This window comes from Musa acuminata, chromosome BXJ2-9 (assembly GCF_036884655.1).
Source record: "Musa acuminata AAA Group cultivar baxijiao chromosome BXJ2-9, Cavendish_Baxijiao_AAA, whole genome shotgun sequence".
In the NCBI taxonomy this organism is placed as follows: domain Eukaryota; kingdom Viridiplantae; phylum Streptophyta; class Magnoliopsida; order Zingiberales; family Musaceae; genus Musa; species Musa acuminata.
The window spans coordinates 10498320-10521371 of NC_088346.1; the positions used below are offsets into that span (position 1 = coordinate 10498320).

Genomic DNA, 23052 nt, shown 5'->3' on the forward strand with positions numbered 1-23052 from the left:
GTTATTTGGATCCTAGACGGATCCGATCAAAATCCGACCCAATAGCATCTTCATGTATGCTATGGTAATTAGAGAGGATCTCGGTCCTACGTGGACACACCAGCACAATTTCTGATTGTCATGACTTGATTGGTTGATGAGATAATTAATTCACTAATTCTATTGAGATGCTTTGATATCATAATGTGGATTCATAGTACTTACACTAAGTGAAGGTGGAATCATAGTAATCACTCATTCCCTAATAATTACTGTATAACTACATTGAATCATTTTCTAAAACAAATATATTACTAAAAACAAAGGGGACCTTTTTGCACTGAACTTTAAGAAGCTATTTGTATAGAATAAAAATTGCAAAAAATAAAAATAAAATTGGGCAAAACCAATTGTTTCATGCATATTTACTAATATCAACTCAGTAATTGTTAGATTTAAATGGTTCCATTGTTATCTTGATTCCAATCCAAGGACTTAATAGATCATACTAATTTAGATCTAAGCTTTTATTTTTTTTTATTTTTTTTATTATAATATCTTAATTAGTCTCAAATAAAAAATAAATAAGATTCGACTTATAAAAATTTGATGGGTGTATTATTATTAACTTAAATATAAGTTATTTTGATTAGTAGTTTAAGTCAAATAAATTAATGGGTCTATTAACCCATTAGGTTCCAATTATGACATTTGATACCAAAGTTGATATAATGTTTAAGCACAATAAGAGAGTTCAAGTAGAAAAAGATTATTCGTAAATAAAATCAACTCATTATAATTGTAAAACTATCGTTAGACTATGTTTCACAAACATAATGTTATGATTTGATTTGGACTATGTTGGATTTTAACATGAATATTTTCGAAAAAAAATATATATATTTTTTTTATTAGTCAAAAATAAATAAAATTAAGATTAACTTATAAAAACATTATAATCAATTTAGGTTAAATAAAATTGATAGGTCAATCAATCCATTAGGCTCGGGTAGTGACATATATAATAAAAAAAATTCATACTTTTAACGTATTTAAAGCTCAATTTATAGATCTTCCCATTTGATAAATATGATCATTGAAAATGTTTCTAAAAACAAAAACAAGTTGTTTGTTAGTGTTTATAAACATTAAAAGAACAGATCCTTAGTTCTTTAGTACTACTATTCACACTGCTTGCAGCCGATAAGACTGCAACAAAAGAGCACAATAAATGTCATCGTACAAGCTCGCATGACGGGCGAGGGTCGCCCTTCTCGAAGCCGCAGTTGTCCGAACGCTGCCCGACGCCTGACTTAGTTCAACTCCCCATAAGCCTCCTATCACCATTAATGCCGCCTCAACCCTCTCTCGCTCTCGCACAGAAACAATTAGCATAGCAAGTAAAGCTCTGAGAACAGTTGTAGAAGGTCAAGGAGCAGTGACTTGTTTATTTGACGGCCTTGCCTTCTGTTGTTGGAGTTGTGTGTTTGATGATATCAACTCCCATAAAGTCATAGGCCAACCATGATGTGCTACATCATGAAAGTGGGGCTAAATCTGTGCCACGGCCAGCTGCCATGCCTTTCCAGAGCTATTTCTGCTATTGCCATGGAAACATGTTCATGGTTCTTTATAGCTCTAGTAAATGCATGCACCGTTCCATCTCTCTCTCTCTCTCTCTCGCTCTCTCTCTCTCTGGAGTAGTAATCTCAGAAGCAATTTTGAATGCATGTTATTGATTTTGATGTTTCTTGTGGGACTTTGTGGTGCAGCTATCACAGTGACTAAAATGACTCGGAAGAGAGAAAGCAGCTTCCTTATCGTGAAAAATCTATCTATGGCATCTCCATTCACTCTGCCCACATGAACACTGCGTCAGAAGAGCATTTATGAGAGCCCATATAAAATCCAAAGCTCATTAATTTACGTCAGTTACGAATAAGAGCTTGAGAAATATGAATCACGTGAGAAAGAGAAGAAAACAAAATGATCGCGTAGTTAGTGCTAATGAAAGCAAATGTTAGGAGAGAGTCGAGTTGACAGTGGAAGAAAATGGCAAAGCTGTTCTGAGATAAAAGAGGCTCCGACATGGATTTGCCGGGATCTAAAGTCTATGTTGGGGGTGGAAGAGACAAACCTATACGAAGTAGAAAAAGAAATCAAGCAGCTTACATTTGAACAAACAAGAAACCCAACATGGAGAAAGAAAAGCTTCGTCGACACATGTTTAGCAGCACCCCATCAATGATTTTTGTAGGTTTCGATGACTTCTACCCCTTGAGAAAAAGAAAAGTAAACAGGTGGTGGAAATGCTTACCATCAGGCTGTCAAGCTTCAATGCAGGGCAAATGTTGGCTGAGAGGAATGAAGCCTGGTCCGAGTTCACTTAGCCTCGGCTAAGAAGGAGGTCTACTGAGTCAGGAGACAGCATGTGTGCCTAAGTGACCTCGAGCCGGGCAACATTCCCCTTAACCTAACCTCGCCAAAGTGCTAATTCCTACGAACACATCAACATCGAGAAGTTCCACAGGAACGAAGCGCAGTCCTATGTCTTCACACCTTCGGTAGAAAAGATAAGAGGCAGAAGAAGAAGAAGATATAGAGGAAAAGAGAGAGAGAGAGAGAGAAGGGGGATGAGGTGATGGGGAGAGTGAGAAGTGGTTGCTAGTGCTTGAAGAGACGCAAAGGTAACTGCACAATTAAATAACGTTCCCATTTGGCACGAACTGCCCAACTCACCATTAAATATCATTGCAAATGCTTCCTCTCTCTTTCTCTATCTCTATCTCTTTCTCTGTCTCTCTGTCTCTCTCTCTCCTTCTCTGAGTGAGATATAAACCAAGCCATTAAACTGTCTTTGTCTCTCTCTAAACCCCATTTACTGAGACTATCTTTCTTCCATTTCCCAGGAGGAGGCTATGGACTCAGTTACTGTTCCCGGTTGGTGTCAACAGGTGATACCTAATATGCACGCTTTTTCCCCATAACCCGACAAGGGACTGTAGCACACATTGTTGCTTCTCAAACTCCGCAAGCCTTTCATCATTGCCTTATTATTTGTTCCTTCAACCATCCCACTCCCCATAAGTACACGTCTTTGACTGTTCCCGCTCTTCTTGGATCTTAGGCCGTGGGTTTGTTGTCTAGGGTTTAGGCTGTGAGTGCTCTTTTTCCGATAAAGAAAGAAGGGTGGGGAGTTCTGTGCTGCTTAACAACCACATCACTCGTATGATGAGACTCATCAGATCGAGTCCGGTGAATGAACCTGTCTCCTGGACTGCAGTTTGGTCAACAGGATCCACTTTCGACTGTGGGTCAAACATATACATCTTGTCTCGTGGATATAGGAGAGCAGCATTCGGCTATAGGTTGTGACACTCTTCCCCAAGCCATCCTTTGAGAATGAATGCATGAGGTCTCATCTTACTGTCTCTGTCAACGAGGAAAAGAAGAATAGGAATTAGTCCGCACAGATGTTCTTTTTCTCATGAAGAAAAACCCGGAAAAAAGTCATTTAAGAGACACATAAATGTCTCAGGGCTCAAAAACATATTCACCAATAATTTGCTGACTCCAATGATATAATTTATCTTAGAACTACATTAAAAGGACATCCTTGTTATATTAAAATGTAAGGACAAATACATTGCTTAGGAACTTTGCAAAGATAGATTCATATTAATCCCTATCTTACCACTAAAATATAAGTAAATGTACTTTGTCTTGACTCATTAGTATTAAAAGTTTCCTATACAACCACAATTCAAATTTTTTTTGTTATATTCTCCAATATAAGTGAAAAGACCAGATAATGGCATCTTAGTCAATAGGAAAAACTAAGTCAAAGAAAAGATTAAAAAAAACCCTAATGAACATTATTCTTGTGGCTCTCGAGCCTGTTGTTTTATAATGCCCCGTTGCATGATTTCATTGTTGTAGCAGAAACTCTAGCAAGAGATTTATGATGGCATTTCATTTCTAATACCTGTACAAAGATACAAGGGATATGTTCCAAATTAATTTTCCTAAAAACATGAAACACCAGATGGATGTAGGAAGCAACAATAGCACCTTCTATACAATTCAATGCAATATGCTACAATTATGGTAACATGCTTTAAGTATACAAGGGTATGTAAAATTTGAGTGTGCTAGGGTGCATACGCAGGAGTCTTTTTTTTGTCTCAGTGCCGAAACCAAGGCGACTGCTTAAGTTGATACGGCTTGAGACATACAATGCAGCATCCAAATGGCTAGGCTTGCCTGGAATATTCCTTCATGTACAAGGGCGATATTGCTCGGAGACCACTTCATGATGGTGATTTCTTCCATATAACTGTTGGTACTCCATAACAAACAGGAGATGCTCCAATCAGCATAGGGAGTTTGCATGAATCTCGTGCTTGGCTCATGAATGACGCAATCCTGTTTCTCCTGCAACCCCGGTTGCTGCCATCAGATAAATTACGCAACTTTCCATCGGACACTTTCCTTCTAGTCTTGACAGAGGTCAAAGTGACATCGTCGTCCATGCTCATGCAACTAAACTGTTGCACTAACTGACCATCCCTAGTGGAATTGCTAAGGGCAACTAATTCTTCGTGCAACCATGACTTAAGCAATGCCTTTCCGAACCGGTCAATATCCTTGTCTGTCACATCCCAGAGGTTCGCAATGACAGAAGGCGAACCAGCAAACAAATAGGAGAGAGGAGCACCTTGAGGAGCATAACACCCTCTATGCAGAAGTGAACCGCTGCTACAACCCATAAGAAGAGTGGCTGCACAATGATGCAATTTCTGAACTTCTTTTTCTGGAATATACTGGGTACCTGCATAAAAGAAGTTTTCAGGAATTAAGTCATTAAAGTATCCACCCCAAAAAGCTGGGGATCTGAAGGACTGTTATTGTAGTAATAGTAGTCGTTGATGTAGTCTCAAATCAACATACCACTTCCATGACCAAAGTAAAGGAATAGATCATGATTTTGCAAAGCCATAATTAGCTCTTTAGTATCAGGAAGGTTTCCAGCTTTCCCCTGTAGCAAATTTATATGACAAAATTCTTGGATTACCAAACATAAAAAATCATGTAGACAAAGTACAACATGATAAATGATTGATCCAATACATGAGAGACCATAAGAAGTTTAATGATATTTTGGCCTGAACTTTATCTTTGGTCAAAAGAACAAACACAATGCAGCGGAAAAAAGGCTCCAAACCAACAAAACAAATCCATATCTGGAAGAAGTAAATTATGTTTTACATGTAATCTAAGTTCCACAATCATTCTAGACACAACTTAATTGAGTGCCAATTAAGCAATCCCTATTCATTTTGCTGCATCTACAAGCAATTATTTTATATGAAAAAAATCAAAATATCTACATGTTTACTTCCACTCATTAAAAAAAGATGCCAAAAAAATTTAATTCAGCCACATGTATGTCTTTTGCATTCAACATAACCAAATCAAACCATTGTAGTCACTAGAGCATAACACCAATGATATGGACATCGAGGCTATCAACTTCCTTGTGCAGCTCAACTGAGCCTCAAACAGCAAAAAATTGGCTGATTGCACAACATGGGTGAATTTCACTCCATTGCACTAGAACACAGTTTTTGTAATCAGGGTATGAAACATCAATATGACCTAAACATGAAAAACTTGTTTCAATGCCAGTGCATATGGAGTTGTTCTGGCCTCAATTCCAATGTCACAAAGGTCTTATGGATCTTCGAAGGAAAGAGGCTCAATTTTACTGATCTTCTTTATTGCATAATTTATTCTATACTTCATTAGAACAGAAATCCTTTTACAATTAGGATTTGTATTTTTTTTCTATAAAAAGAAGGCCAAGCCCAAGTTTTACGATTAAATTTTCATATATATAGTATCATTTTTTTCTCCCTATTCAAGTATTCATGCCTCTTCTCTCCTCTGTTTTTTTATGTGTGGGGACTAGAGCGAAGTCAGTAGGCATCAGAACGAATATTTGAAACTTGTGGAGAGGTTTTTTTATGGTGTTTTTATGCCTCTTCTTTCCCACAGTGAGCATATTTTACATTGTGGTGAGATCAATGAGTTGACACAGATCAGGAACTTCTGTGAAACTAGCATAGCCATCGCCAAGAAGAGGGTTAGTTACCAACAGTGTGAATTTGATGTTCCAGAAATGATATGCATAACAGTTAATTGTAAGAATGCATAACTATGCCACATGGATTTAAAATTTGATATAAATAATGTTTCCCAAAAGAAAAGGACAAAAAACAAATGTTTATGGCTCCCTAGAATATCAAATATAGTGACAAAAATCTGTCAAGATTACTGGAAAATAGAAAATCTTTTCTATTTTTCTTTGCAGTGCAAGGTAGGGCTCAGTAGGCATTAGTTAAATTTCTGAATGAACATGTGAAATCAAAAATAGAATAAGATTTGATCAGATTACCTCCAACTCTTGGTTTCTGAACCATTGCTCAAACTCCAATTGTGTATCATTGAGATCTCCACTAGGGTTTAACAAGTAGTAAGCATTTAAAGGGTCAACAGCAGGAATGATGGTGCCAAATCCGCTGTCTCTTTTGTGATGGGAACAGCTTTTGTCAAGTGTTAAAAAGATACTGCTTACGGATGGCATGCGATAAACTTCCTGACTCCTCAATATTGGTAGGTTTTCCCATGGCAGCATCTGCAATCATTTGTCAAGTGCCATCCAGCTTAAATTATTAAAAACAAAAACTGTCATTGATAAAAGAATAAGTTTATGAAGTCATACAACGAAGTGGAGTCATGTAAAAGTTTGCTGATGGATACTACAAAAGGTGCATCAATTGTGAAACAAATAAAGTTCATGGACACTTTTAATTAGTAAAATGTACAAGTTAAAAACAAGTATAAGAAATGCTGTTATTGCAATATTTGACGATGTTGCACAGGTTTGTATCCAGCTTTTACTGGTTTAATGAACAACCTGTTGCTGAAAGTTCCAAGAGTGCTAAAAAAAGAAGCATTCCTTTTGGACAGTATCACAAACATGTCCTTTGAAGATATAAGAGGTGCTTAATCTGCAGCTCTATTCTGAAGCATTTTAACCAGTAAACAGTATTTTATAGGGATAGGGCTCATGCTCAGGAGACAGCACAGAATTGAGCTTTCAAGATTGAAACTAGACAAGGGTCGATGCAAGAGAACATTAACTCACAAATCTCTTATGTAAGAAACAATTTTTATTTAGATGAGTCACCTGAACATCTGAATCCAGTACTATAATTACTGGCTCTCTTGCAACTTGTTCTGCATATTCAGCTAATGCTTCTTTTATTAAATCATGAATGAACTCAGTTGCAAGTCCTGTCTGTGCAACAGCAGAGAAAGCCCTAAACCTTTCCTCCCCGCAGCATGCACCCCGACCAAAATATCCCTTGTATAATAATAACTGATTGATGCACGATTCTGCATCAGCTACAGACTTCGCACCACCAATGATAGCACTGATGAGAGTATAATTTATTTCAAATCTGCCTTCAGATTTCAGAACACTGATTAATTTGTGAACCAATTTCTCAACACGGTCTGGGACTGAACGCTCACCCAAAAGCAAACAACCCCAGGGTCCCAACCATGAAATTTCCATGCTTCTGTATTAAAACATTTGTAGCAATCAGTTTCGTATAAACAATAACTATTTGGGGTGCAAAGTGTCAATGATGCAAGAAGCTTCCATGATATTATATAATTTAGTCACGCAAATAGTAAGAATTATGCTCATACTATTGCAAAAAAAAAAAACACAAGGTGCAAGATAGAGATCAACAATAAAAGAAATGAAACAAATAAAAGGAGTAATTAAGAATAACTTATTCATAGTCTTACTTCAGCAATTTGTTTAGGCGGTTGTTAAGCATGGTTCTTTGAGACCACCAGCTAGCATTTTTCATCTGTACATCAGCTGCTGCAAAGGTCGTATTAGATAGTAATAAAAAGTTCTCTTCCAATAGCTGTTTATAAGATGGCAATATACAGTCTATAACAGTGTAACCCCAAGGGCAATGCCAGTGCTTGATAGATCCTGTGTCGGCATCACTGAATTTTTGGTCAGAAATATCTTCAAGTTCAACTTCTGATGAAAGGTAAAACAGAAATACTTCAGTTATATTTTCTTTTCTGGTAAGAAGTTAACATCTAATATTTTGTACATAAAGAACTAAATTACCTTCCTGAAGGAGATTCACAGGTAGTAACATAACAACTGGTTGGCTGTTAGCAAGCAGTCTTGATAGAAGTATCCAAGCCGGAAAAAAAGAAGGTAGAAGTAGCATTTCACCAATGAGGTTTGCATAATCACTTCCGAGCATACTTAAACAGATGATTGGGATAGTAGGGAGACACTTGAAGAAGCCAGTTACATGTTCTTCAAGATCTTCAAGTTTTTCTGGAACAAACCTACAACCAAAACAGGGATAGAAAAAGAAATATGATGTTGTAACCATGTTAGTGTTGACATGAGTTAAAGAACAGTTTGCTGGTTAAAACATTTAAACCTGAAGAATTTGGATGCATCAGCAGTGTTCTCTGTCATGCTAGCATTAGGAAAGACCTGAAAGACGAATGAGATTTCTAGTTAAACAAAAAAGAAATTTTTCTCCAAGCTGAAGAATTGATTTACTTGTACAAAAAGCGGTGAAAGGGACAAGTTAATGTCATCCTCACAATTTGATAATACCTAAAAAGTTAAGGAACCAAGATAAATGCATTCAGTAGACAGATACACCAGTAAACCATAGAGTAAAGTTCTTAAAAACTCAAGGCACATTGAAAGTACCTCTTGGAACCTAGATGCAAAGCGACACAATTTATTGAAGTATAAATGAAATATAACCAACATTAAATATTTGTAATAGCCAAAATATATATTTTGGTTCATTAGCCCAAAGATCACATAGTTATAATTGTGAAATATAATAATTTTGTGCAAAAAATAAGCAGGAAGGAAGCTTAAGAGACCATAAAACTGGTAATAAAGGAGAAATAACAAATAAAGAAATAAATACAAATATGAGGCAACAAGTTGAGATTTAAGCCCACATGATCAGTTTCTATTTCCCTTCCAATAGAGGGAAATTTTCTCTTGTGGTTGTTTTTTCATCTGTCCTCAAGAAGTTCAAAATGTACTCCTTACCCATAAAACCAATACAATCGCTTGTACCACAGAGATGTCATAGCAAATAATGAAAAGATAACTAAATATTGCAAAGGTGCACTAGGCCTTTTGATAAAAAAAAATCAGATAAGATGCATGCCTTAATAAAACTGGTGAGCCTCATGAAAGCAAGGCCCAAAAAATGTGCTTTAGTGAGACATTTGCCATTGATCCAACCATTCCACCAGATTACCTGTTCATGTACAAGCTGTAACAACCGCTGCATGAAAAATGGCTCCTCCATCCCACCCCTTGTGGACTGTTATTTATCACAAAATATCAAGGTGAAAACTTCTAATCAAATTACAAGCATTTGCACTACTTATTTTAATAATCCTCTTGTTTGACACCTCTACTATGGCCTTTCTTAATAATTGTATTGAATCAACCACTTCCATCACTGTGATCTCTATTGATATGAGTAGACTTTCACTTCAACTGCTGATGACAATAAAAACATCCTGAAAGAGCACCGTTGTGTCACGAACGGTCGTCGCGCACCCGCAACAACTCCGTTCAACGAACCGTTCGTCGCTCACACCTGCATGTACAGCTGCTTGGCAGCATGTTTTCTCTTGGTTTTAGGTCATTTTGCTTGTAAATATGTAAGTTCGAACAAGCTGTAGCGTTGCAAAGCGACTGCTCACCGAACCGAGCAAAACAGCCCCAAAACAGCTCCGTTTTCGCGTGCCGCGGGAGGTGAGCGGAGAACTGCCTCCGCTCACCAAAATGTCAGCCATCTCAGACCCCAGGAACCCCCCGGGTGGCACAGGGCTGGATGGGGCTTCGGTTATATACCGGGCGTTGAGATCTCTTTCGCAAGTTCGCACGTGACCTTTACGGGAACTTGTCTTTGCGCCCGGGACCAGGTGAGAGGCTGTTTGTGCGCTTGCAGCTGTTCGTTCATCCTTGAAAGCCTTGTTTTTCTCCCTCTCCCTCTTTTCTCTTGTGCACACAAGGTGTTCGTCGAATTGCTTGTAAAGCTTCCCTTTTCGCGAGACTTCGGGACTTGTCCGTTGCTCGTTCTTTCGAACTAACTTCTTTCTCTTTTACAGGTCCTTCGGGACCTGCGAGAGGTTACAAAGTGGGCTGATCCTTGCGGAGCAAGATCGCAAGGGCGAAGCGCGACTTAGGCAACGCAAGCTAAGTTCGCGTCTTTGCCACAAGGGTAACTCGCGACTTAGGCAACGCAAGCTAAGTTCGCATCTTTGGCCGCAAGGGTGCCTCACGCCTTAGGCAATTCCAGCTAAGGTCGTGACATTGTGGTATCAGAGCGGGCAAGCTCTTCGATCGAACAGCGAACGAACTTTGCAACTTCCCCATGGCAAAGCATCGTGGCGAATCAAGCAAGACGAGGCAAGCCGGACCCTTGCCCCAAGCAACCGCAGGTGGGCTGCATGTGCACACTCGCTCTCATGCTGTTGGAGCCGCTCACGAGGAGCGCGGCAGCGAACAGGATGAGCGAGAAGTTGGCAACTCTCCGCGAGCGGAGGAAGCGCAATCTGGTGCGCTAACTGGGAAAAAGAGTCATAAGGAGAGACTCACGACGGCGGAAACCCGCCTGGATGTTTTGGAAGCGAGCATGGAGGAACTCTACCATGGCCAACAAAGACTTGTTGGGGTAGAGAGCTCGCAAGAGGAAGCGGAGTCCAGGATCGACAAGGTCGAGGCCCTAGTCGACCGACTGTCTGATGACACCAAAGACTCCGTGCAACACTTACAGGATGTTGTGGCGGAACTTACTGCAATGGTGGCCATGCTCACAAGAACACTAAATGCGAGAGGAGGCAACACCCGCGTTGCATCGCCACAAAATTTGAGGGCACCTGAGCCTCATGGATATGGAGGGGCCAGAGATGCCAAGGAGCTCGAGAACTTTCTGTTCGACATGGAGCAATACTTCCGAGCTACGAGGCCCGATTCTGAAGATACCAAAGTTTCTATAACAACAATGTATCTGAACGGAGATGCGAAACTTTGGTGGCGAACGCGGTGGGAAGAGATCCAACAAGGTCGGTGTCGAGTCGACACATGGGAGGACTTGAAGCGGGAGTTGAGAACTCAGTTCCTACCGGAGAACACAGAGTTCGTCGCAAGGAGGAAGTTGAGACAACTCCGCCAAAGCACCATCATCCGAGACTATGTGAAACAGTTTTCTGCACTAATGCTGGACATACAGGACATGTCCGAGAAGGACAAATTGTTCAGCTTCCTCGATGGTTTGAAACCATAGGCTCAACAGGAGCTGAATCGAAGGAATGTTACCGATGTGGTCGGGGCAATTGCTGCTGTAGAAAGACTGACCGACTTTGTTTCCTCTGAAGACCCAGCAAGAAGGAAACAATCTTCAGGCAATCGCCCTCCAAAACATTCTCGAGGGAAGGAGCTCGGGAGCGAACAAAAGAAGAACTCTCACAAAGGGCCGAACCCAAAAGGCAAGGCCTCCAAACCTGGAGGATGCTTCTTGTGCGGAGGACCGCACATGGTAAGGGAGTGCCCACAAAAACAGGCACTCAATGCTTTGACGGCTTCCATCCACCCTCCCCGATCGGACAAGGGCAAAGCTGTTGCTCTTAGTTCGAGCAGTTCAGAATCCAGCAGCGACGACGAGGAGTCGCAAGGACCCCGAATGGGAGCAATGCAGTTGTTGAACGCTATGCGGGGTCAAGTGGGGGAGAACATGAAGACGAAGACACAAAAAGCAGGAAGTAGTGAGCTGATGTATGTGGACATCAAGCTAAATGGTCAAACGACCCGTGCAATGGTGGATACGGGCGCTACCCACAACTTCATAGCTGATCGCGAAGCACAACGACTTGGGTTGACCTTGGAGAATAGCCCAAGCCGAATGAAAGTGGTGAACTCGGAGGCCAGGCGAAGGGAGTTCCCATCAAAATCGGGACTTGGAGCGGAAACACCAACATGATGGCCGTGCCACTGAACGACTTCCAAGTGATTCTTGGAATGGAGTTTATGCACGCGGCGAAGTTGGTGCCGATGTCGTTCTTGAACTCCCTATGTATGATGGGAGGCGATGACCCCTGCGTGGTTCCCGTCTCTCGGAGAGGAACCAAGGAGCCCTAACACATTTCGGCATTACAATTGAAGAAAGGGGTGCGAAAAGGCGAACTGACATTCGTGGCTGCTATGAAGCTAGAGCCACTCAACGAGGAGGCCATTCAAGAACCTGTTGTGGTGGCGAACGTCCTGAAGGAGTTCAAAGACATTATGCCACCCGAGTTGCCGAAGACTCTTCCACCACGCAGAGGCGTGGATCACAGTATCGAGCTGGAGCCAGGAGTGAAGCCTCCAGCGAGACCACCCTACCGCATGTCCCCGCCAGAGTTGGCAGAACTCAGGAAGCAGTTAGGTGAACTGCTAAGCGGTGGTCTCATCCGCAGCTCTAAAGCACCTTTCGGAGCTCCAGTTCTCTTCCAGAAGAAACAAGATGGGAGCCTCCGATTATGCGTCGACTACAGAGCCCTCAACAAAGTAACAGCGAAGAACAAGTATCCCATCCCGCTCATCGCGGACTTGTTCGATCAATTGGGCAAGGCAAAGTATTTCTCAAAACTCGACTTTCGGTCGGGGTATTGGCAGGTGCGCATTGCTGAAGGCGACGAAGCAAAGACTACCTGTGTGACCAGATATGGAGCGTTTGAGTTCTTGGTGATGCCTTTCAGCTTAACCAACGCTCCGGCCACATTTTGTACTCTCATGAACCAGCTATTCAAAGAGTATTTGGATAAGTTCGTGGTCGTCTACTTGGACGATATCGTCGTCTACAGCCAAACGCTCGAGGAGCACGTCAAGCACCTTCGGACGATTTTCAAGATTCTCAGGGAGAACACTTTATTCGTAAAAAGGGAGAAATGCTACTTTGCTCAAACTGAGATCCTATTCTTGGGGCATCGAATCGGTGATGGCTCCATTCGGATGGATAAGTCGAAGGTGCAAGCAGTTGCGGAATGGCGAACTCCAAAGAAGGTGCCAGAGTTGAGATCCTTCCTTGGTTTCGTCAACTACTATCAACGCTTCATTGCGGGATACTCGAAGCGGGCAACCCCACTGACGGAGTTGCTGAAGGAGCAGCCTTGGAAGTGGTCTGACAAATGTGAGATAGCATTCCAAGATCTGAAGGCTGCTGTTCTAGAAGAACCAGTACTCAAATTGCCAAACTATGGAGAGCCCTTTGAAGTCCATACAGATGCTTCGGACTTCGCTATTAGGGGAGTACTCATGCAGGAAGGTCATCCGGTGGCCTACGAGAGCCGCAAACTCAACGAGACCGAGAGGCGGTACCCAGTGCATGAGAAGGAGATGACAGCAGTGATCCACTGTCTACGAGTTTGGCGACACTTCCTCCTCGGGTCGCGATTTGTGCTGAGAACAGACAACATCGCCCTGAGCTATTTCCAAACTCAGAAGAAGCTCTCCCCAAAGCAGACACGGTGGCAGGACTTCCTGGCTGAATTTGATATGGCAATGGAGTACAAGCCTGGGAAGGCGAATGTCGTGGCCGATGCGCTGAGTCGGAAAGTGGAATGCGTGAATGCTGCACAACTGGAGGGCAGAGGCCAAGCAAGCCAGTTACACTCCAACTTCCTTTCCCGAATCAAGGATGGGCTGTATAGTGATCCCCAGGCAGTTATCCTGATGCAGCTCATCAAAGAAGGCAAGGCACGACGATTTTGGGTCCAGGAGGGACTTGTCTACACAAAAGGGAATAGGGTTTATGTTCTCCGAGTGGACAATTTAAGGCGTGAACTTTTAAAAGAGTGTCACGATTCCCTTTGGGCTGGACACTCAGGTATTCACAAAACGTTGGCTCTCGTGGAGAGGGCCTTCTACTGACCGAAGATGGGGATTGATGTGGAGGAATATGTTCGAACATGCCTTACTTGCCAACAAGACAAGGTGGAGCAGCGGAAGCCGGTGGGACTTTTGGAGCCGTTGCCCGTACCAGAAAGGTCGTGGGAGAGCATTTCCTTATACTTCATATCAAGCTTACCGCCTGTAGGGGGACTTGGATCGATACTCGTGGTGGTCGATCGGTTTTCGAAGTATGCAACTTTCATCGCTGCACCCCTACACTGTTCAGCAGAGGAGGCGGCCAGGCTGATGATGAAGGATGTAGTGAAGTATTGGGGAGTCCCGCACAATATCATTAGTGATCGAGACGCTCGGTTCCTGGGACGATTCTGGACCGAGCTATTCAAATTGTTGGGGTCAAAGTTATACTTCTCTACAAGCCTCCACCCCCAGACGGATGGTCAGACTGAAAGAATAAACTCGCTCTTGGAGCAATATCTCCGGCACTACGTGAGTGCCAATCAACGAGATTGGGTGAAGCTGTTGGACATTGCCCAATTCTCCTACAACTTGCAGCGGAGCTCTGCATCCAACAAGAGCCCCTTCGAGATTATCACAGGACAACAACCGTCGACTCCGCACACCATGGCAATTGGGTACACTGGGAGTAGTCCATCAACCTATCATTTCGCAAAGAAGTGGCATCGAAATGCAGATATTGCGCGGGCTTACATGAAGAAGGCTGCAAAACGGATGAAGAAGTGGGCAGACTTGGGAAGGCGACCACAAGAGTTCAAAGTTGGCGATTTGGTGTTGGTAAAGCTCCAACCAGCATCACTCCAATTCTTCAGGAACAGAATCCACAAAGGATTGGTGCGTAAGTATGAAGGGCCCTTCCCAATTATCAGCAGGGTAGGCAATGTTTCTTACAAGTTGCAGCTGCCGGCGTGGTTCAAAATTCACAACGTTCTTCACGCCAGCAACCTAAAAGCCTACCACTCGGATCCGCAAGATGCTTCCCGAAGTGTTCCAACTCGGCTACCTCCCATCATAGCCTCCTACGAGAAGCGAGTGGAAACCATTTTGGTGGATCGCAAGATAAAGCTACCCAACGGAGCTGAGCAAACAGAGTACTTGGTGAAGTGGCGAAAGCTTCCCCGAACTGAAGCCAGTTGGGAGCCTGAAGACGCCCTGCGACATGAAGAAGTCATCAACAACTACCAACAAGCGTCGACGAGGGCGTCGACAGTTTAAGTGGGGGAGAATGTCACGAACGGTCATCGCGCACCCGCAACAACTCCGTTCAACGAACCGTTCGTCGCTCACACCTGCATGTACAACTGCTTGGCAACATGTTTTCTCTTGGTTTTGGGTCATTTTGCTTGTAAATATGTAAGTTCGAACAAGCTGCAGCGTTGCAAAGCGACCGCTCACCGAACCGAGCAAAACAGCCCCAAAACAGCTCCGTTTTCGCGTGCCGCGGGAGGTGAGCGGAGAACTGCCTCCGCTCACCAAAATGTCAGCCATCTTAGACCCCAGGAACCCCCCGGGTGGCACAGGGCTGGATGGGGCTTCGGTTATATACCGGGCGTTGAGATCTCTGTCGCAAGTTCGCACGTGACCTTTACGGGAACTTGTCTTTGCGCCCGGGACCAGGTGAGCGGCTGTTTGTGGGCTTGCAGCTGTTCGTTCATCCTTGAAAGCCTTGTTTTTCTCCCTCTCCCTCTTTTCTCTTGTGCACACAAGGTGTTCGTCGAATTGCTTGTAAAGCTTCCCTTTTCGTGAGACTTCGGGACTTGTCCGTTGCTCGTTCTTTCGAACTAACTTCTTTCTCTTTTACAGGTCCTTCGGGACCTGCGAGAGGTTACAAAGTGGGCTGATCCTTGCGGAGCAAGATCGCAAGGGCGAAGCGCGACTTAGGCAACGCAAGCTAAGTTCGCGTCTTTGCCACAAGGGTAACTCGCGACTTAGGCAACGCAAGCTAAGTTCGCGTCTTTGGCCGCAAGGGTGCCTCACGCCTTAGGCAATTCCAGCTAAGGTCGTGACAGTTTGGTGCATTGGTAGTTGGAGATTGAGAAAACATTCCACATAATCCTAAGTCCGTAGGGACTTAGGAATATGTGTCAAAAGGTTCTTAACAGAAAACTTGTCCTCCATCTACATACACTTGTGTTCCTTTTCTGATAATAAAAGCTTCGCTCCATTCTAAGGACCTCAACCCTCCTCTAGACTAATCCTCATTTAACAATACTTGAGGCAAGGACTTACCTTGCAAAGATCACCCTTTTTGGAAAAAGTATTCTTAGTCTTGCCTTGCTGTTAAATTTGTGAACATCATCTTCCATTTTATAAAAAAATCATAGTGGACTTCTGTCATTCCCACGAAAATCAGATTAGGGACTATTATGTAATCCAAATTCAAAAAGATATAATGATTATTCCTATCACAGAAACTCCTTAACTGTGATTAGAAATGAACTGGCTCCAATATATTTTTCTCATCTTCTCTTCATGTCATTTCAGTATAAGCTTGCCTGATAAGCAAGATGCAAGGTCAGCTTTGTTGCTGCCTCATTCTAATCTTTGTCTCGTCGTTAGCTTTTGATTTCCAACTTATGCTTCTGTTAAAAGACTACCATGTCCCCCTTTTCATAAAATTAGATAAACAGTAAACCCCACAAATCCAAACTTGGTTATACCTTTCTGACAATTTTTGACAAACATGAGTATATCATCAAACTGGTGAGGAGTCATGTCCATTCACAATCAGATTAAATTTGACCTCAAAAGCACTTAAAAAGATTTAATGAAAGAGTTGCTGGCTGTTCTATCCAACAGGGCCCCTGGTCCTTGTTGCTTTGCATACATTGATTTTTTATTTTTATTTTGCTTTACAAGATCAATAATAACCTCTCTTTGCATCCAACTTGCTTACAAATGGTTTCTTTACAATTTTGCATATCTTATTGTTCAGTGTTGCGACTAACAAATGGTTCACCAATACGAGGAGAAGACTCCAAGAAATGAAGTGAGAAATTATTTAACAACTAAGATACCTTTATTGCAATAGATCAGAAAACACACAAGCATGCCCCTTGAATTTACAGAGAACTCAAATATAGGAGTTGTGAAAGAAAAGAAAGTAACATTAAAATTAGACTTTGTAGACTCCATAATGTAGATACAAGAATTAACTGCAAAAACCAGCTTGATAATCACCCAGAAGAAAAAGAATAGTCTATCTCATTCTGCATAGAAGTTGGGTTGAGGACTTTAAGTCTTCCTTCCAATAATGAATTAGATTAACCTTTAGTTTCGGATTCATACCCTTGATAGGAAAGCATTTAACTCTTCTCTCCAAATCAGTGTAGTTTCTTTTTCCTAATCCCATTAGCATTTAGAATTATTTGGCTGGAAAATTTATCTCCAACCTGTCTTGGGTTTTCTCCTTGTTTTGATCTAAGTCATAAGGGAAAAAAAAAAATTCCCCAGGGATAGGTAGGAATCATACAGGCCCTTCTGGGACTCGTGCAGTATGAACAATGATTAACCAAGGTGGCATTATGCCAAAATAGACCCAGGGAAGTCATGGGCTGAGCTAGCAAGTTGGTAGGCCTGAATTGTGACACATATCTAGGAATGAGTCAGAAGGATTGTAAAGAATTTCTAAATTCAAATTTGCTTTTTTGACAAAATTCAATTGTCTAAAATTTAGTAATTGAATTTCCTAAACATTACTAAAAGTATTTTGAAATTTGTCAACAGTAATCCTGTTGAAAAATAGCATATAATAGAATACATTTATAGATACATCAGCATTAATTAAGGTGTGACATCTCATTCAAGAAATAGAAGTTAAAATTGATATTTTTTAAATTAGATATCTTACCATGTTTTCTGTATAAATTAAAAGAAGAAAAAAATAAGGAGAAAAAAATGGGGCTAGGAGAGAACTAGTAAAACTTGTGGTGCAAGAATCATATAACTGATTCTTCATAAACACAGCTAAGTGGTTACCTCAAAATAAGAAAAGAAAAGAAAATGCCCAGTCAACTGCCCACTAAGAGAGTTATGGATTGACAGAACCATGTTTAAGATTAGTTTACAAAAATTATCAACAAATATTGAAAAGTCAAGCTATCAATGTAATAGCCATCTGAATAAAGTATATGCAAAACAAGTTCTGGCATATGGAAAGAAACCCTGCACAAACAGATTAGATCCATAATATCAAGGACACTAAATAAATCACCAACAAACCTCAGGAGTCTTAGAGCTGCAGGCCTTGTCCCTTGAATAATATTGGCAGTGTAGATACGTACCAACTGAGACTTGATGGAAATATGCAGCCCAATGGTTTAAAGAGATAGAATTTTCAGTTTGCAAAGGTAAAGAAATTGAGCCATCAAGTGTCGTGAGCAGAAATATGGAAGAAAGTAGTCGAGAGACCTGTACCATAAAGGAAATAAAAAAACAAAACTGTCTCAAAGTGAAAAATCGTTGACAAAAAATGAAATATTGCTCATGAAAATGTCACCGCAATCAACTGATAAACAAGCTTCCATGGAATATAAAGTTAAGAATATCCTGAAAACCTTCTGAAAAAGCAAAGGGCTTTCTTGGCAGAGTATGAAGGCTCTAAGCAACCACCGAAGGACGGTGGACATCTGGATCTTGGAAAGACTGCAGCAAGGGATCCTAATAAACACACAGAAATAGATTAGAACAGTATCAGTCAACTCAAGCAATAAATATAGTAGAAACTACCTATATACTATTATCTAGTCCAAGCTCACCTGGGATGCTCTGATATGATGTTCTTCAAAGAATACCAACTCATGTTATACAGTACTGCTGCACGTTCAATACGAAAGAAATCACCTAAACTTTCATCCACAACACACTCAATTAAGCTGGAATCCGGCATTCCACAACGCTTTAAGGATTTCCAATTGAACATCACCAAAACACATTGCCCAAACACTTCATGTACTTCATGCTCGCCATGCTTTCCATTGTGAGTACCTAAACACTTTGCTAAACAAAAACCACATACAAATAACTAAATGCCTGAAATGCATATTGATGAATGAACAAACAAATGGCATTCAGCAACTTCAAGGAGCAAATATGTCAAGATGGTGAACCATCTCGTAAACAGGCTTTTTTTTACCAAGTTCAGTACCTATCTTAAGGAGCAGCATCAGTACAAGACGCCGACGATGACATTCCCAATGCAGATGAATGATATTTTGCATGAATCCAGTTTCCATCACTTGATGGATTAGGCACCTCCAACACTCCATTTTGCTGCATTTCCATTCTTCTTTATCTCCACAATCAGCTACAGCAGCCCCATTGTGTTCCTTCAAAAGTTCTCCACAACTGAATGCTTCAGTACAAAGCTCATGATTTGCAGACCCATTGAACTTGCTATATCCTACAGATGTGGCATTCATGACATTACTGTCTTGGTTACTAGAACCATTTCTCCTCGCTTTAGATTGATGATTAAGATTTTTTGTTGAGCATCTTAAAGATTTTTTAGATATGTTCTTGACTTGTGATTTTCTGTTTACAGTTTTCAAAAGGCTTATCTCATCAGATTCCTTTGGCACTTGCCGAGTATGAAAAACACTTTTATGGCTATTCAGTGAGCGGCAGATGCTGCATACAGATGAGTTTTCTTCCTTGGTAGATGAGCATAATTTAATTGTCTGTTGAATTCTGTTACTGGCTTCCTTAATAGAATCATCATTTTGTAATATGCCACCATTAGCTTCTGGTTTCTGACAGATGTCAATGCAACTCACCATCTCAGCAAGTTCCAGCTTTTCAAGAGCTGATCTATATAAACCCAGAGCATCAGATAAGCTTCCTGTGGACTTGATCTGAGTGCCTTTGTCAAAGAGACTTCTGTATAAATCACCAACTTGCATATCGATTGTAACCTCAAAGACCATTTTGCAGCGAGTGCATGAGATAATGTTGTCATACTCCACAAGCAGCTTCTTAGCAGATTTAAGCTCATTTTCGGCCAAGTCCCATTGATGTTTCCTACGATATAATTGACCTGACAAGAAGTTCCAGAATTGATGTCCACAAGCGAAAAAAACATAGATGAAACATCAAGGACAGCTAAAAGAGTATAAGAAGAAAACAAACCTAACAGCATTGTGAAAGCAATTGCAAGGACTGGGAAACCTTGTAAACAGGATATGTTTTTTCCTATTCGAAAAAGGCATTCTGCCTCAGCACCATTACCAGTTGATTCATGGATAATCCCGACCTGAGAGTTAAATTATTTGTGATATCTAAGAATAAACAGATGATGCTAGATTATAACTTAAACAACAAAATATGAACCTGAAATGTACTTTCAAGGTAGCATCTGAGAACACTCCATGGACTAAGAAGAGAGTCATCTAAGTTCCCTGATTTATTAAAATCTGGCCATACGTCAGTGATAACATTGCTAATTGGCACAAGGCTGATGTGATCATTTCTGTATTGAGTTACTCCATCAGACTTCGATTGCGCTGACTGTTCAACAACTGTATAAATGAATTTCCTCCGTAAAATTTTGTTTCTCAGACAGAGTGCCTCTTTCGCGTATAGAAGAGCCTAAGCATCATATTCCCATTAAGATATCACAATATGCCAGAAAAAAAATTAAAATAATATACAAGATTGGAAGTATTAAGATGTATAGGTGAAAATGATCAATTCCAACTGATGTGATATAATGATGAAACCAGCTCGGCAACAAAAACTAAATGCGTGTACTATGTAGCCATTATTGTAGACAATGAACTTGGTGATAAAGTGATAGGATGGAAAGAGTCAGAAAAGAATTATAGCATTAAAATTTGTGTTAGAAGAAGAGATATTGAATTTGTAAGTATTTATACCCCTCAATAGGACTGCATGACCAAACAAATGGGAATTCTAAGAAAATCTAGATGGAATTAGCCAGTTTATGACTTTAACTGAAATCTTTTTCATTGGAGAAGATTCAAATTGTCATATAAGGATTGAACAAGGAAAAAATTAAAGGAATGTTTTGGATTCGGGAGAAGAACGAAGGGAAAGTATAATTTTAGATTTTGCTATATCCTATGATCTTATAATCATTAATACCCACTTAAATTTTTTTAAAGTAATCCTAAGAAATCTTGACTCATCAACATAGTTTGATGCCAACAGATATATATTTTAGGAAATAGAAGAGGAAAATAATAACTGGTTGTCCTATGATTAGATGATGGAATTTAAAAACAATAATAATACAAGGCCTCTTAGAAGTAAGATTGAAACTGAAGAAGTTCAGAATTCGAATGGAGACAATACCAAATACCATGTGAAGATTAATGACCACCAGAATCAGGAGGATGACAAAGGAGATTCTTAAGTAGTCTAAAGGAGAAGGCAAAGCTTCAATAGAGAGTTTGCTGTGGCATGAAGAAGTTCAATTTGTGATCCAAAAAATAATAATAAAGGTTTACAAAATTGAAAAAATGAAAAGAAAAGAATATTCATTATAGCTAAAAAGAGCAAAAAAGTTATAAGTACAACAAAATACAAAGTTAATGGCCATTCTTATGATAAGCATGGTATTAAGGAAAAGGAAAATGACAATTATCAGATTATTAAAGCTAGGGAAAGGACGAATCTTAGTTAGGTTATAGAATATTTATAAATAATGAAGCCTGAAGGATGCTATTTAGTGAATGAAATGGAGATTAATGTAAGTTTGATACTTTGTTATCTTACACAATGAATATTCTACAGATATAGAGATAAGCAATAACAGTAAGTATAAAATTCATATGTCTGTCCTAAATTTAGAACAAACAAAGCAAAGAAAACTTTCAAGAGAATAAAATTAATAAGAGAATAGGACCTGGCTGGTAGAGTTAAAGGAATCAACCAAAGATTAGCCTGACTAGTTTGTGAACAAAATTTTGATAATTAAATAAATGTCTAACAAATGGAGCAAGAGCATTTTAAAGAATTGCTCAAGTTATGTAGAAGTTAAGCCACACTATGAAACTTTGAAAAAAAAAAAACAAGATGACTAAAGGAATATTAAAATGTGAATAATTATTTTCGATAATCAATTTGGTCTATAACCCAAAATTCAACCATGAAAGGTACTTATTTATAAAGGAAATTAATGAAAAACTATAAAGAGAAGAAAAAATATTTGCATATGGTTTCCAATCATCGAAAAAAATTATGAAAGAGTTCCTAGATAATTATTATTGGTGAGTTTTCAAAAGAAAGGGTTATCCAGCAATTATATCTATATATGATAAACGACATGTAAGATAGAGTTTTGTAATAATAAGAGAAGATAACTTCCATAAATATAGGGTTGTAACAAGTATAACCTCAAGATATCGTTGATCTATTATTCAACAAGAAAAAAAGTCCATAATTAAGTATTATGATATGTAAGTTTTGTAATAATAAGAGAAGAATTGAGTATCTTTAAAATGAATAGGCAAGAAGCCCTTTTTTAAGTAAATGTCATAGATGTCTTGAATCTATTATTCAACAAGAAAAAAAAAATGTATAAAAAACACTGTTTATGAAGTAAAAATAGAATGTTTATAGTCTGTTGTGTGTGTGAACTTTTGCTTCTTACAGTAAATAAAAAAAATTTATAAGTTCGACGAGCAAGTATATGGATCAGAGTGTTAAACAATCAAGAAACTAGATGCATAAAATAAATAACGTAGTTGAGATGCATTTTCATGTTACAGGAAAAGCCTAAATAGAAAGGTTTTCATTTGTGAACAATTAGTTACAGGGAAAGGAAAGGCGTACAGGTGGCCCTCTTTGGGGGTAAAGGTGTCATGATGCTATCTTGCTTCCTTGGTTGTATCAGGAGAGACAGATCCTTCTCTAGCTAAAATATCAATACTGCTTACTGTTGACTACATAACTCTAGCTAAAAGAACTCAACAACTAACGACACAAGACATACATTAGTGAGCTCTTTCGCACAACATTCTGTTGCTTGTTTACTTGTTTCATTCATATTTGAA

At 40.0% G+C, this 23052-nt stretch overlaps 1 protein-coding gene across 1 annotated transcript in view; it reads right to left on the reverse strand.

The window, feature by feature from the left end:
* Positions 1-3933: 3933 nt before the first annotated feature.
* Positions 3934-23052, reverse strand: part of LOC135623090 (separase-like) — a 32792-nt gene continuing 13673 nt past the window's right edge. Inside the window, exons 15-27 of the mRNA XM_065125626.1 lie at positions 20366-20623; positions 20165-20288; positions 19185-20072; positions 18796-19036; positions 18595-18697; positions 18260-18448; positions 8529-8584; positions 8201-8430; positions 7861-8107; positions 7232-7625; positions 6437-6676; positions 4930-5017; positions 3934-4810 (exon numbers count right to left, since the gene is read on the reverse strand). Coding sequence (XP_064981698.1) covers positions 4290-4810; positions 4930-5017; positions 6437-6676; positions 7232-7625; positions 7861-8107; positions 8201-8430; positions 8529-8584; positions 18260-18448; positions 18595-18697; positions 18796-19036; positions 19185-20072; positions 20165-20288; positions 20366-20623 — 3579 coding nt within the window. The 3' untranslated portion in view covers positions 3934-4289. The remainder of the gene's footprint in view (positions 4811-4929; positions 5018-6436; positions 6677-7231; positions 7626-7860; positions 8108-8200; positions 8431-8528; positions 8585-18259; positions 18449-18594; positions 18698-18795; positions 19037-19184; positions 20073-20164; positions 20289-20365; positions 20624-23052) is intronic.